The 16,581-nt window shown below is 43.8% G+C and overlaps 1 protein-coding gene across 4 annotated transcripts; it reads right to left on the reverse strand.

Annotated features, from left to right (window-relative positions):
• Positions 1-1,565: 1,565 nt before the first annotated feature.
• Positions 1,566-11,315, reverse strand: C1S (complement C1s). 4 transcript variants are annotated; one of them, XM_007170121.2, is made up of 12 exons: positions 11,090-11,315; positions 10,066-10,144; positions 9,622-9,829; positions 9,247-9,424; positions 8,258-8,383; positions 6,906-7,105; positions 6,560-6,713; positions 5,939-6,054; positions 5,453-5,531; positions 4,796-4,924; positions 4,163-4,237; positions 1,566-2,793 (listed from the first exon to the last, which is right to left on the reverse strand). In XM_007170121.2, the coding sequence occupies exons 1-12, from the start codon at positions 11,298-11,300 to the stop codon at positions 1,994-1,996; spliced, it is 2,355 nt and encodes a 784-aa protein (XP_007170183.1). In that variant the 5' UTR covers positions 11,301-11,315; the 3' UTR covers positions 1,566-1,993. The 4 variants fall into 4 exon arrangements, with proteins under 4 accessions (XP_007170183.1, XP_007170185.1, XP_007170184.1 ...); XM_007170123.2 differs by having other exon boundaries at positions 10,066-10,194; positions 11,090-11,226; XM_007170122.2 differs by having other exon boundaries at positions 10,066-10,197; positions 11,090-11,223.
• Positions 11,316-16,581: the final 5,266 nt, after the last annotated feature.

Here is a 16,581-nt window from a genome sequence, read left to right on the forward strand (position 1 = left end):
TTAGAGAAATGCAAATCAAAACTACAATGAGATATCATCTCACACCGGTCAGAATGGCCATCATCAAAAAATCTAGAAACAGTAAATGCTGGAGAGGGTGTGGAGGAAAGGGAACACTCTTGCACTGTTGGTGGGAATGTAAATTGATACAGCCACTATGGAGAACAGTATGGAGGTTCCTTAAAAAACTACAAATAGAACTACCATATGACCCAGCAATCCCACTACTGGGCATATACCCTGAGAAAACCATAGGTCAAAAAGAGTCATGTACCAAAATGTTCATTGCAGCTCTATTTACAATAGCCAGGACATGGAAGCAACCTAAGTGTCCATCGACAGATGAATGGATGAAGAAGATGTGGCACAGATATACAATGGAATATTACTCAGCCATAAAAAGAAATGAAATGGAGGTATTTGTAATGAGGTGGATGGAGTTAGAGTCTGTCATACAGAGTGAAGTAAGTCAGAAAGAGAAAAACAAATACAGTATGCTAACACATATATATGGAATCTAAGGGGAAAAAAAAAAAAAAAAAAAGGCCATGAAGAACCTAGTGGCAAGACAGGAATAAAGGCACAGACCTACTAGAGAATGGACTTGAGGATATGGGGAGGGGGTGGGGTGAGATGTGACAGGGTAAGAGAGTGTCATGGACATATATACACTACCAAATGTAAAATAGATAGCTAGTGGGAAGCAGCCGCATAGCACAGGGAGATCAGCTCGGTGCTTTGTGACCACCTAGAGGGGTGGGATGGGGAGGGTGGGAGGGAGGGAGATGCAAGAGGGAAGAGAAATGGGAACATATTGTATATGTATAACTGATTCACTTTGTTATAAAGCAGATGCTAACACACTATTGTAAGGCAATTATACTTCAATAAAGATGTTTGAGAAAAAAAAAAAAAATACTAGTCTCTATTGTCTGGTCCTGTTTCACCACTAATCATTTTGTGGGGATGAGGAGTGGTTTGTTTGTTCACTTGTTTGTTTTTCTGTTCCCTTGGAAAAAAGTAGAAGAGAGTCTTTGGGTCCCTCCTCACCAAGATGAGCTATAACATCTCGGTGCAGAGTTCGATCCAGGGAAGACGTTGTTGCCTGACTGACAAATTAACCAAAACCACCAGGAAAGCAGATGAGCACATGCTGAATTACTTTTGTTTTTCTTTTTCATTGAGTCATAATATTGTATTATACAAATGCACACTAAAAGAAAATTCATTTTCAGGAGACATATTGAAACAATTTATACCACAAAATTTTAGACTTAAAGATCTTAAACAGCCAATTCTAACTGTTGTATGTGGATGTCTGAGTGAGGTTCAAGTACATTTGATGAATTTCAAAAACAGAACACGGTACCTTGTGTTGACGTTATGCTAATCCACAATACTCAGTAAATGTCCATTGGAAGAGAGGACAGAAACTGAATTCCCTGTTTTCATGACAATTAAATATTAGCTGCTAGGGGCCCGAATTTCCAGGACACAGCAGCCCATCCCACTCCCTTTCTATGGTGCTGAAGTCTTGATGTGGAATAAGACAAGTCAGCCAGAACTGGGTTATAAACATGCTTTATTACCAGTAGATAGTAGACACTGATAATGATAAACTGCAAACAGGTAAAGGGGAAACAAAAATCAAGGGTGTGCCCCACAATGAACTTCAGAGTCAGAACTGGAACAGGAGGCAATCATCAGGAAAGAGGGCTCCCGGTGGAAGAGTACAAGGTAAGCGTCCCTTCCCACATTGTTGTCCACAGGACAGATTCAGGGCAGAGGACCCCAGGAATTCCAACTACACTGAATGACCAACACAACGACATGATCAAACCCCACCTCCAACCAGGTATCCCAACAATCAAGTTCTAGTTAAATCATACTCCCATGTCTTCTCTCAGTCATGGTGAAATAATGGGATTATTGTGAGGAACAGAAAGCAACAGATGGGTCACAGCCCTTAGAGAGGCTGGTGGGACCTGTATGGTTAGCCTACACTGGGGGCACTATTTTCCTGCATCGTCTTCATGATCCAGTCAATGTAGTTCTTGACGCGAGTGTAGATCCCATAGGTACCACACTGGGGGCCCCAGGACACCAAGCCAGCGACATAGAATTTGGGGTTCTCTTCATTAGGGACCTGTAGAGCAAAGGCCCCACCGCTGTCCCCTTCGCAGCTATCAACACCCTTCTCACCTCCAGCACAGATCATGTTCTCAGTGAAAACAAAGGAATTTATATCTATTCCGGGATTTAGCCCCTTCACCTCCCGGCACTTTGCTAAGGGAGCAACGGGTAACTTTGCCCCTCTGAGCTTAATAACATGATCTTTGGTATTTGTTCGGCCCCAGCCTGAGATCAGCCCCAGATCTCCCACTGAGGGGTTGTATTCTGAGGAGGTGCCTGGCAGGCAGATAGGGGAGACAGTGGGTCCCATTTTCACTGGGTCTTGCAGCCGCACCAGTGCAATGTCATTGTCAAAATTCTTCCGTATTTCCGAGGCATCCAGGACCTTCCAACCGGGATGAATAAACACTTTCTCAGCAGTGAGCATCTGGGCATTTGCCAGTTGCGAGGTGACCACTGAGGTGGATCCAACGTACATCACTGGGTCACGGTTTCCCTCCACGGTGTGGGCAGCTGTCAGCACCCAGTGCTCGTCAATGAGAGCCCCGCCGGCCCGGGGGTTCGAGAAGAAGACTTGCCAGGGGAAACTTTCAATCTTTGCAATGGAGCCTCCAAATATCCTCTGTTTTTCTGTAAAGGGCTCACCAGGGACGCCACAGACTAGGGAGGAACAAGAACAAGGTGGGAAGGGAGCAGGGTAGATTGCTGGCCCCCTGCAAATCCTACAACCACTCAAACACCTGCTGGACCTCAGCGTTCTCAGCACAACATAGCCAAATATTTGGTCAACCATCTCAGTGCCTGACTCATCCTGAACTTACCTAAGGACCAAACAAACATCCCACTTTGCCAGTGCCAAAAGCAGGCTTGTGGGAAAGACTGGTTTAAACTGAGGCCGTGTGCCAATTACTGAACCCAAACGAGCCTCACACTATGGACAGCTTAACTCACAGTGTGGGGAGGACACTTCACCCCAGGCTCGGCACATGGGGCCAGGGGCCCAGCTGGGAGCCAGAGCTGGGCAACCCTGTCCTCATACAGGTGGTAGGGGAGGCGAGCATTCTACCTTCCTCTGATGCCCAGATCAAACGCTTATCACCTTCTTTTCTCAAGTCCTAATTGCAGCTGAGTCCCTCCTAGTAACCCATGGAGGGTTCTCTTTTTCCATCTTTCATCTCATCCCCCATTGACTGGATCCAGGTTTGATTGCTTTGCCATTGCCGAATATAACTAAAACAGAATTTTGTTTCAGATAAAGTGGGCTTTCCTAAATCCCTCACTAGTCAGCCTGAATGCACTCTGAGTTGAGCATAACAGACAGACCTGGGTTCAAAGCCTACCCATGCCCCTTCCTAACTCTGTGAACTTGCACTGAATTCCCTCAACTGTAAAATGGGACCGATAACACCTACCCCAGAGCGTTGTTGCAAAGACTTAACTGAATGAGATAATAAATGCAATTGTTTGATTGCATTTGATTATTTGATTGAGAGCTAGCTCAGTACCTAGCTCTCAATCACACTTTTGTTACTAAGAGGATGATTATTATTATTCTGGTTTTGCCTGGGAGCCTTCTTCTACTCAACTCTGATCTCTATGCAACCCCTTATTTCTTTTATTCCTCTATATCTTGTTACCAGATAGACTTTTAATATAATAATTAGGCTCTTCGAGTAGTCTTGTTTCTGAGTGTTGATTCCTCACTCTCTTATTTCAGGCCCTGTTTTTAGCAATCCTAGACGCCCTTACTACATCTACATTACCAAACCTAACTGGCCCAGACTCTGACACCAATTGTCACAGGCTGACTTTTCTCTTTCCCGTCCATCGGCCTGACAGTGTGGTTGATGAATTCCCCAAGGCCCTGGCAGGTCCACGGCCCAGCTTTGTCTCCACCTGACTGAGCTAGACTCTGGCAGCCCAGACTGTCAAGTCCCTTCCCAAGAAGATTACAGCTACTTTTAAAAGGTGAGACCCACACAACCGCACCTGTGGCCGTGCTCTCTACCCAAACCTGGGCCCTGATTACCTGGAACACATTTTGGCAGCTCTGCGCCCAGCAGCTCATTCACCCAGCTCCCGTTGCCAACGCAGCGATACTCCTCTGGAACAGCACAAGGGACAGGGGACACACTCACCATCACATCTTCTGGAGTCTGTCCCCCCCCCACCCCGCCTTTTTGTTCAGAGCCTTAGCACCTCTGGGATTTGAGGAGGCGATCAGATCAAACCAACTAGAAAAGAATCTTGAGAACATCCTCCAAACAATCCCTCTGGCCCCTATCCTGCCAAGGGAGGGGAAGGAACAGTCTCCAAAGCAGAAGGAAGAGGGTTATGGTAGAGGCTGGGAAAGTGCGTCAAGTGGGAAAATAAATTAAATTAAAAGCAATGAAGTGGGACATATTGTGAGCCATCCAGACCTTCATCCAGCGCCACCAAGGCCTCTCCATCGAGAAAGTCAGGCGTCATAGAATAGTGACTTGAAGCTGGAATCATTACTCCAATTCTACATTAAATAGTTGGTCAGGGGACTTCCCTGGTGGCTCAGTGGTTAGGACTTCGTGCTTCCACCGCAGAGAGCACCCAACCCTGGAAGACTGTGTGATTCACCCTCCAACACTCTCATTCTTTCCTTCTCTTTTCTTTAGTCAAAGAAACGTACCGCTTCTTTCATTTTCCATGTAGTAATATGGCTTCTCACAAGTGTAGCGAGTGACAGAACCAAATAGAGTATTTTCCGGATCTTCGACTCTACCATGCTGAATGGGTTCAGGAGCGCCACAGTCCACGGCTACAAGAGGAAGGCAGGAGAGAGATGGTCAGGATGGCCACTTCCTCCCAGGAGGAGTCACTGGGCCAGTCTATCCTCCCAGCCGTGTTCCTCACTCCTTCCCCACTCCCCACATCCATAAGCACACCTGGGATGAATCCCCCCATGTCAGCCTCTCTGTGGCCATGGTCTCCAACTGGCATCCCTCAACACCCTAGCCCACTGAGTCCTGCCAGGTCTGATAGCCCCTTGAAAGCTACAAGGATGAACCTGGTTCTCAGTGGTTGGTGAGGCCTCTGAAGGAATGGACCCATATAATGCTATTAACTCTACCAATCTCATAGCCTCTTTCTTTGGAAGAAACCTGCTTGTCTGGCTGGCCTGGGATCAGATCAGGGCTGGGACTCCATGACTGACTTCCCTTCAAAAACTCAATCTACTCTCTCACAAGCCTAAGAGGAAACCATGCATTTGTATCTTAATGCACTAATCTTTCCATTCCCTTTGGGAGGAAAAAAAAAAAAAATCCCATTTTAAAGAGGTACATACGTTGACACCGCAGTTTGGAATTACTCCACTTTCCATTGCTTTGGCAAGTAGAATAGAAAGATGTCGAGCCAACACTTCCCTGGACAATAATAAACATCTCCATTAATTTATAAGGAGAGATTTAGGGAATCAAAATCCAGAAATGGAATCGATCTCTGGCCCTGGATCAATGAGGAGTCCTCACCACAAGAAGCTTGGGGACATCGTAGCAGAATGACCCAAAGTACCCAGGAGTTGGGGCTAAAAGACAACTTTGTCCCAGCCTATCAGTCCCCCTGCCCCAGGAAGACCAAAGCCAAAAAGGAAATGTCAAGCTGCCCAAGGATCTTCATGATTGACAAGGAAAGACTAAAGATCCTGAGCGGTTCTCTTTATGGAGAAGGTGTTAGACCTTGCTGGAACAAGAACGCCCGGTAAACGATTAGACAATTCCAGTACACTCATCCTGACCTAGGGACTAAAGAGAAGACTCTAACAGTGTTTTACCTGTACAACTTCAAACCCATCCACACAGGTTATCTTCACCACATCTTTGAACACATATTTTGCTCTATCAGGCTCCCAAAAAGAATTGGCAGTGACTTCTTTAGGACAAGGGATTGCTTGGAAAGGATAGGAAAAAACTTTTTACCAAATAGTTGGAGAATCTCTATGATATTTACATCATTCTCACACTTTCTACAGTTGTTCAGTCATCCTCAATCCTGACGCCCAGCATCCCAATACGGAGGTGTCTAAAATAATATGACAGGGAATGCCCTGGCGGTCCAGTGGTTAAGACTTGGCACTTTCACTGCCGAGGGCACCTGTTCTATCCCTGGTTGGGGAACTAAGATCTCGCAAGCCACATGGTGTGGCAAAAAAAATTATTAATTAATTAATATGGCATTACAAATGAACCACCCCTAAGCTGTCTGCATTCACAAGTCCAGTTGAAAGATTCCTAGAAGTTGAGGCATTTCTAGCAACTACTGACAGGTTTAGATCCTGCTGAGGAAGTGGAGTATTCTCAGGATACCTATCCATACAACAATCTACCTGTTTTGATTTTACATTGTGCAAGGACTTTGGTACCACCAACCAAAGAGCAACTTCTAAGTTACTCACGATCTCCATGGTAACGAAATTTCCATCCCTTTTTTTGCTCTGTTTCATCAGTTTGGAAGATGATATTGAGAGCATTACTCTTGGTTTCAATAGTTCGTGGCCCAGGGAATCCATTACCACAGTAAGGACCAAATTGCTCATTTCCTGCAACAAACTGAAGAGAAACAAAATGATGAAATCAGAAGAGAGAAAAAACTGAAAGAAAAAGGCAAAATGGAAGTGATAAAAGTAAAATAAAATAAGGAGGGGAAAAAAAGAAAACAAAGGGCAGAAAGCTATATAACTTGTCTTCAAGGAGAAATCTCTCTGTGTGAGTTGGGAGAAAAATTCATCATCCATCACGCACAAGTAAACTGTCAGCGCAGTGGCCCGCAGAATCAGCTGGTTCCACATCAAAATCTTCTCTCTGCATAGTCACCACCACTTGGAACCCCTCCTCCAACAGGATCTGATAGTCACACCTTGAATTCTCTGGGTATAAACTGGGATAATTGGGACTTGTGAGCTCCCCAATCAGTGTGGTGAATACATTCCCACTGCAGTTGACTAAGGGAGAAAAAGAGAAAAGGAGAATCAAATATAGGGTCAAGCAAAGGAGTCCCTGCCTTTTTCTATGATACTTCTCATGAATTGACAGTTCACATTGATTGACTGTCACATTGACTGATTGAAGCCCACATGCCACAATTTCATACCCAATACATATCAGCAGAGATACCCAATACCTATTGGGTTTCTATCACATTGCTGATGATAGAGCCTTTCATGGTTATGGAGAGTCCCAGGTTGACTCTTCACAGGCACCTATCTCTCTTCTCCAATTAATTAACTTGACCCTGTAGGTTTGTCTTCCTCCACTCTTGTAGCTCCCCTTCAGTTTATGGGTAACTAAAACTAGATGTCAGACTTCCCTGGTGGCGCAGTGGTTAAGAATCCACCTGCCAATGCAGGGGACACAGGTTCAGGCCGTGGTCCAGGAAGATCCCACATGCCACAGAGCAACTAAGCCTGTGTGCTACAACTACTGAGCCTGTGTGCCTAGAGCCCGTGCTCCGCAACAGGAGAAGCCACCGCAATGAGAAGCCCACGCAGTGCAACGAAGAAGAGTAGCCCTTGCTCACCACAACTAGAGAAAGCCTGCGTGGAGCAGCAAAGACCCAATGCAGCTAAAAATAAATAAGTAAATAAATTTATTTTAAAAAGGAAAGAAAGATGGGCTTCCCTGGTGGCGCAGTGGTTGAGAGTCTGCCTGCCAATGCAGGGGACATGGGTTCGAGCCCTGGTCTGGGAAGATCCCACATGCCACGGAGCAACTAGGCCCGTGAGCCACAATTACTGAGCCTGCGCATCTGGAGCTTGTGCTCCGCAACAAGAGAGGCCGCGATAGTGAGAGGCCGGCGCACTGCGATGAAGAGTGGTCCCCACTTGCCATAACTAGAGAAAGCCCTCGCACAGAAACGAAGACCCAACACAGCCATAAATAAATAAATAAATAAATAAATGGATTATCACTTTAAAAAAAAAAAAAGGAAAGAAAGAAAGAAATCAGCTTGTAAACTATTAAAAAATAAAAAATAAAAATAGATGCCAAGACAAGGCTGAGGCTAATCAAAATCAAAGGATAGACAAGCCCCCTACTGAAGCCTCAAGCCATTCCAAATTCCAGGGAACACACACCCTTCTTGATGCCAAGCTCACCTCCGCAATTCTTCATATCATCATGGAGGAAGTATTCTGGGGGGCAGGAGCAGAAGTAACCACCAATGAAGTTGTTGCAGAAGTGGCTGCAAGGGGCATCTGCAAAGTCTGTGCACTCATTTACATCTACAAAGAGTAGAGAAAGATTGAGGTCAAGGACAGAGACCTAGAAGGAAGAATGAGGTTAAGCCCCACACTGCAAGGGTAAGAAAAGTAGGAAGGGTCTGTTGCTTAAAGACATTCAATGAATCACATTTCAGGAAGGTATTATTCTATATTACTCTTGTGAACTGTGATTCCAGAGTTGCGCTCTACCATTGCACAGCTATAGTGGAGCTCTCAATGCCAGAGACTCTTGACCTTTCTCACAAACACAGCATTTCAGCTCCAGAGACAACACTCTGCAAGTTTAACTTGATAATGTCTTCTGCAGGGAGGAACAATTAGTACATGTATTACTTTATATGATGTTGGCACTTCTGTCAAATCTAAACAATACTTTGGCTTTATGAGATGTCCTGACTTCATTTTACCCTGGAGATAGCTGGAGACGCACACAGAATTTGAAAGTTTGTTTGCCATATGTTAAATGGGTTTGAATACCATGCATTCCTTGTGTGAGTCTTGGCAAGTTATTTAACTTCCTTAGTCCTTACTTTCCCTATCTTTAAGTAGAGATAATAACATCTAGTTTAAGAATTGAGGTGAAGATTAAATTAATATAGGTAAAGTTCTTAACACAGTGCCCAGTTCATGGTGGTTCTCAATAAATTACTGCTTATTATCTCTTTTTTATCATTACCATCATCATCACCAGGATACGATTATGCATTTGAATTTCACAAAAGCAATTCATGGAGGGATCCAAGCCAAGTCAACACTTCATAAGAGTTATAAACAGAACCCTCACTCCCTGCATTGCTCAATGTTTGTCCGGCTTCTAATCATGTGGTTGGATCAATGAGGCACACAGAGGGGGTGAGCCTTACCTACAGCAACATAGTACGCAGCAAACCCAGTGAAACGCTCTTCGTTGGAGAAGTCTGACTTGAAGATCACCTGGAGTTTATTGTATGGGAGTTGGAACTCTTCCACCACTGGGGAGTTGGGATTCTTGCCGGTCCTCTGTCCACAGAGTTTCCCTTCTTCAAGGCCTCCTGACATTATCTAAGAGAAGAGTCAAAAGAAGCTAGGAAAGGGTAATATTTTGGTATGGAGGTCAGAGAAAAAGGGACAGAGAGACTGGACCATTTCCCATCTTAGGACTATGTGAGCCCAGCTCACTGTATGCCAGTGGCACCCCCTCCTGCCTCCTCTCAGTCCACCACCCCAGCCCCATCCTTTACGTGCTTATTACAATATACCTGCACTGAGTCATATGCGCAGTTCTCGGACAGCTCTATGTCCAGGTGGGTAAAGTAAAGATGGATCCCGTACCCTTCAGGAACTTCTATATCCCAAGACTTCTCTACCTCATTGGGGTATGCCTGAGGATAGTTGGGGGACAGGATCTCCCCGTACATAGTAGGCTCAGCATAAACCCATGCCAAAAGGGAAAACAGGACAATGCACCTGAAAAAATAAAAAAGGCATATGGAGAGGTGGGTGACCCAGGTGCCAGCGGACAAGTGCAGGGAGAAGGGATGGGAAAGACGAAGGGCACCAGCACATGGAGGAGAAACTTGGGTTGGAATGAAGCAAACAGGCCTAGGTCAAAGCAAAACCCAGGCTTCAGATCTGAGCCATTTTCTTGAGAAGATGAAGGGAATGGGGTCCATATACATCTCCGTAGACCCGTGATCACTCACCACATCTCTGGCAATTTGTCCATCCCTGGTGAGCAGCTCGTTTCTTGGTCCTGGCTCTCTGCACCTCTAGACTTTGGACCTAAAGCAGTGGCAAACCTGGTTGTATTTGTCTAACAAGCACACAGGCACCTGCTTGGGTGGTAAGGGGTCAATGTCACCTTGGTAAGAATAACACAGAGGTTCAACAGAGTTGTATCATTAATCATCACTGGACGACACCCATCCTCTCACACTCGCCCTGGTTCTAGACTGAAACTACATCTTATCCTTCTCCTCTGGCTTCTCAGGACCTTCTCCCAGTTTTTCTCCAAAATAATGAGTAATTTCTCCCAGTTTTCTGCTTCCTCTGTTCTCCTCCCTCACACTCAACACCCACCCCAGCCCCGACTTGGTCAGTCTTCCTCCTGCCCTAACAGAACAATAAATATCCCCTTTCCCGCTCAGGATTTCAGGAGTCTTTCCCCATCATGACCATCCACCTACGATACGTCTCCCTCTTCTTTTGACAAGGATCCCCCTTATCACCTCGAACCAGCTCTTCTGACTGTGTATTATTGCATGTATTTCTCCCAATGACCACTGATGGAGGAATAAGCTTCTTTTCCTAGGGGAAGGCAGTGACCTTGGGAGAAGTGGTCTGAGACAGGGTTGGATGTGGAAGGAGAAAAGGGACAGCTGAATGACAAGAAACATGAAAAGAAAGGAAAGGTATTCCCTCAATTTCCCACCTTAATTTTCCAGTTGTTTTTTTTTTTTTTTTAACCTTTACTAAAAAGACAAGCCATCTCCCCATAGTTCTTAGAAAAGTCTTGCCAAATAAGCTTCTAACCCTGAAAACAGTGGTAGGTGGTGGGGTGACATGGGGGTGGATGGGGTCAACCTAAGAGAAATAAGTGGTCTATATTCTCCCTCTGAGTTCTGCTCTTTCCAGCCCTCCATCTTTGCCCAAAACCTTCCTATGTAAAGTTTTCTGCCTTCCTTTTTCCTCCATCAAAGCTCTGCTCTTTGATTTTAAGGTTTTTACCTTCAGAAGCTGATGGGAACAAGTGGGTCAGTCCCGTCTCTCTTGCCAGTGGGCGTGCCGGGCAACCCTGCCGGCTCCCAGGAAGAGCAGCACAGGGCCTGGGTGCAGGAACCTCCACTTCCCTGTCCTGGTTCCGTTCCTGTGATTCTCTGCCCCAGTGTGCATGTCTGAAATTCCCTGATCCAAACAAAGAGGCGGGCTGGGAGACCATGACTTAGGGAAAGGGGAACTCAGCCTTGATCTTGGAGCTCCCTCTGCTTTTGAAACAAGAACTGCATACTGAGGCCTGAGATTCCTCTATCCCAGGCCACAGGGGGAGAAAGGAGGGACTGGGGAATTTCACCAATTGCCTAATGCTCTTTTTTAGCCAAAGGGTGTGTTACAGAGTTTTCGGGGAAGTCAGGTGATTTGTGGGAAAAGGAGGGCATTAATACTGCAGGGAAAAGCCAAACCCAGAAAGTCCAGCCCTCCAACTGCGTATGAATCATGAATTAAGGGAGAGGAGTTATCAGAAATGCAGGTCATCTCTGCCTTTAAAGCAAATGTAATGGTTGGATAACGACTTATACCTAGATCCCAGATGCTGGGGGAAGATGCTTTTTCCTCTTCCTAAAATCCCCTCCACATCTTCACACATCTAAATGATATCTACCCATAAACCTGCAGTTCAGATACAATCCAGAGTCCTTTATCCATAAGCCTTGGGTCGAGATATGCTTCAAAATTCAGAATTTTATGATCTTTTAAAAGACAGTGCAGGGAATTCCCTGGCGGTCCAGTGGTTAGGACTCTGCACTTTCACTGCCCGGGGCCCAGGTTCGATGGATCCCTGGTTGGGGAACTAAGATCCTACAAGCCGCGCAACACGGCCAAAAAATAAAAATAAAAAAAAAAATAAGACAGTGCCAATGCGGTATACAGACCCAATATCCCAATATTAGGTAACATCTCCTCCTGTCCCTCCCCCCGCAAGGGGCTGAGATAACACTCCATCATCAAACATTAATATTTCTGCAGCTAAACAGGTTGATCTTCACAGTGAGTAGAATAACTAAAGTTATTTAGTTATCATTATATATTATATTTATAAATTACTTCACATTAGTTTAAATTAGGTTTTTCTGCCAAATGAGTTTTGGTACCAAAAAGAAACCACTTTGTTTCCAGAGCCTTTTGGAATTTAGAGTTTCAGGTAAGGGACCAAGGGGTGGTGGGCGTGTACAACTCCTCCACAGAGACTTCCCTGACCTCCCAGCTCTCCTTCTGTCCCTTGTCACTTTCTACCCCTGTCTTAGTGACTGTATTCCAACAAATCTACAGCTTCATCAAGTGAAGATGCTCCCTTATTTTACATACCACTAGACATTTTTAAAGCTGCCAATTAAACTATGATATATGATTGATTATAAGATGCATCCAATTTCAGAAGTGTTGAAATGTGGGCAACTATTCTAAACAAACAATACTGGCTGTGTGGAGCCTGGCCTTCTTCAGAACAATTTATCACATTTAACTTCTATTCCAAAGTTATTGACATGAGAGCAAGTTTTTAAGCACAAATATCAGCACTTGATGGCACTGTTTGGGCTATTAACAACAATTGCACAGGGACTTCCCTGGTGGTGCAGTGGTTAAGAATCTACCTGCCAATGCAGGGGAAAAAGGGTTCGAGCCCTGGTCCGGGAAGATCCCACATGCCGCGGAGCAACTAAGCCCGTGCGCCACAACTACTGAGCCCGCGTGCCACAACTACTGAGACCCACGAGCCTAGAGCCCGTGCTCCGCAACAAGAGAAGCCACTGCAATGAGAAGCCTGCGCACCGCAACGAAGAGCATCCCCCACTCGCCGCAACCAGAGAAAGCCCGCGCACAGCAATGAAGACGCAACGCAGCCAAAAATAAAAATAAATAAGATAAATTAATTTATTTTTAAAAATTAATACAACATTGTAAATCAACTATACTTCAATAAAATAAATTTTTAAAAATGAACGATGCTCAGTGAGTACCTGAGAAATGAATGACTACGTGAGTGCACCAATGAGTTCAGACCATTTACTAGCTGCTTGTAACTGTGTGACTTTTGAAAAGTTATTTAACCTCTCTGAGCTTCCTCATGTGTAAAATGGGAACAGTATCACCTACCTCAGACAAAGCTATCATTGTCAGGGCCTGTTGTAGCCATGATTAAATGAGATCATGTATGCTAGACATTCAGCATATATCCAGCACTCAGTAAGCCCTTAAATAAACAACAATAACTTCATCTCCAAACACCAACAGCAGAGTACCAGCATCATCTTCCACAAAAGCTTCAGAACATGCTTCAGTATACAGGGAGAAGGAAACGAGCATCTTACCAAATTGTCCAGGGTCCCTTTTCCTTTTCCTTTTCCTTCTGAACTCAACACTTGCCAGAAAAGTTGATGACTCTCTCCTACCCATACATGTGTTTAGTCTTCTCTTTTTCAATTTTGCCATGCAACTGAAACATTTTTTTTCTCTCTCTAACTCTCAAGGAGACAACAAATCACACATGTGGTGTCAACTCTGGGCCCCGCCCCCTTCCCCAGTTCAACAAGGACTCAAGCCAAGTCCGCTTACAGTGACAGCCTTGGAAGAGCAGGGGCCATGTGACATAATCTTCCCGGTACCATGAGGATTCATAAAAACGCTGGTGCTTATTGTCACCCTCAGGGTTGTCTGCACCCCAGCCTGTGTGATAATGCTGATACACAAACCAGAAATTAGACCTGTACATGTTACTATTAAATATAATTAACACATATGTACATAAATATGAATAAGACATTTTAGAAAATAATCCCTAGTGTAACTGAAAGTCATAACTATTCTATTCACAGCATTAGGGTCTCTGAAGGGGCTGGATAACATAGCAGCCCTCTTCGCATTCCAAGTTCTAGAGAAACTGAGAAATAAAACAAAAGCAGCAAGTGGAGGTCAAAATTCTCTCTTTAAGACCAATAAAGGGGACTTCCCTGGTGGTCCAGTGGTTAAGAATCTGGCTTGCAATGCAGGGAACATGGGTTCGACCCCTGGTCGCGGAACTAAGATCCCACATGCCACGGAGAAACTAAGCCCACCTGTAGCAACTAAGACCCAACACAGCCAAAAATAAATAACTAGAATAAATAAATTTAATTTCAATAACAAATTAGGGTGACTTCGGGGCACAGGCAATGCCAGCAAGCTTACCTACAATAAGGATATCACCTTGAAACCAACCTAGTAATTTTTTGAGAATTTTCCACTCTCAGACCTTTGAACAAGCCACTCGAATTCAAGGTCAGACTTTCCAATTTCCTCCCTGGCCCTGAATGAAGAATGGAATTTGCCAGTTTAGCACTCCCTACCTTAACCAGGCGCTCACAACTTAAAGCTGGAATCTCCGTAGTGCCCTGCAGCACTTGCAGAACTCAGCTTCCCTGCAGGAGGTGTTTCTAGAAGGAAATATCAGGATTAAGGAGGAGGATCCCACCCTGTTGTCAAAGATTCTAAATAGAAGCCACACTTGCCAAAATACCAATTCATGTATTGTTCAGTAAAACTAAAAAGTGATAGTTCATTGATGTACTTCTTTGATGTAGAAAAATCATTTTTTTAAAAAAATTTAGCTATATCCAAACACAAATAAGAAGCCCCAGTGCCCTCAAGGAATTTTCTAGTAATAGAAAGACAAGAAAATTGTGTGAAATTCCTATGGTAATAGTTGTAGTGGTTTTTATTTTTTTTAATTTTTATTTTATATTGGAGTATAGTTGATTAACAATGTTGTGTTAGTTTCAGGTGTACAGCAAAGTGATTCAGTTATATATATACATGTATCCAAATTATTTTCCCATTTAGGTTGTTACAGAATATTGAGCAAAGTTCCCTGTGCTATACAGTAGGTCCTTGTGGGTTATCTATTTTAAATACAGCAGTGTGTACATGTCAATCCCAAACTCCCAATCTATTCCTCCTCCCCACCCTTCCCCCCCGGACACCATAAATTGTTCTCTAAGTCTGCTAGTCTGTTTCTGTTTTGTAGGTAAGTTCATTTGTAACAGTTTTTTTTTAGATTCCACATATAAATGATATCATATGATATTTGTCTTTCTCTGTCTGACTTACTTCACTTAGTATGATAATCTCCAGATCCATCCATGTTGCTGCAAATGGCATTATTTCATTCATTTTAATGGCTGAGTAATATTCCATTGTATATATGTACCACATCTTTATCCATTCATCTGTTGATGGACATTTAGGTTGCTTCCATGTCTTGGCTATTGTAAACAGCACTGCAATGAACATTGGGGTGCATGTATCTTTTCAAACCATGTTTTTCTCCAGATATATGCCCAGGAGTGGGATTCCTGGATCATATGGTAGCTCTATTTTTAGTTTTTTAGGGAACCTCTATACTGTTCTCCATAGTGGCTGTACCAATTTACATTCCCACCAATAGCGTAGGAGGGTTCCCTTTTCTCTACATCCTCTCCAGCATTTATTGTTTGTAGATTTTTTTTTTTTTTTTTGCCACACCACGTGGCATGTGGGATCTTAGTTCCCTGACCAGTGATCGAACCGGTGCCCCCTTCAGTGGAAACGCCAAGTCTTAACCACTGGACTGCCAGGGAATTCCCTGTTTGTAGATTTTTTGATGATGGCCATTCTGACTGGTGTGAGGTGATATCTCATTGTAGTTTTGATTTGCATTTCTCTAATAGTGATGTTGAGCATATTTTCATGTGCCTCTTGGCCATCTGTATGTCTTCTTTGGAGAAATGTCTGCTGAGGTCTTCTGCCAATTTTTTGATTGGGTTGTTTGTGGTTTTTTTTATATTGAGCCTCATGAGCTGTTTGTAAATTTTGGAGACTAATCCCTTGTCAGTGGCATCATTTGCAAATATTTTCTCCCATTTTGTGTGCTGTCTTTTCATTTTGTCTATGGTTTCCTTTGCTCTGCAAAAGTTTTTGAGTTTAATTAGGTCCCATTTGTTTATTTTTGTTTTTATTTCCATTGCTCTAGGAGACGGATCGAAAAAGATATTGCTGAGATTTATGTCAAAGAGTGTTCTGCCTATGTTTTCCTCTAAGAGTTTTATAGTATCTAGTCTAACATTTAGGTCTTTAATCCATTTTAAGTTTATTTTTGTGTATGGTGTTAAAGAATGTTCTAAATTCATTTTTTTCCATGTTGCTGCCCAGTTTTCCCAGCACCCTTTATTGAAGAGACCGTCTTTCCTTCATTGTATAGTCTTGCCTCCTTTATTGTATATTAACTGATCATAGGTGTGTGTGTTTATTTCTGGGCTTTCTATCCTGTTCCACTGATCTATATTTCTGTTTTTGTGCCAGTACCATACTGTTTTCATGACTGTAGCTTTGTAGTATAGTCTGAAGTCAGGAAACCTGATTCTTCCCACTCTGTTTTTCTTTCTCATGATTGTTTTGGCTTGTAGTGGTTTTTAAACATGCTCCAAAAT

The sequence above is a fragment of the Balaenoptera acutorostrata genome, chromosome 11 (genome assembly GCF_949987535.1).
Source record: "Balaenoptera acutorostrata chromosome 11, mBalAcu1.1, whole genome shotgun sequence".
Taxonomy (NCBI): domain Eukaryota; kingdom Metazoa; phylum Chordata; class Mammalia; order Artiodactyla; family Balaenopteridae; genus Balaenoptera; species Balaenoptera acutorostrata.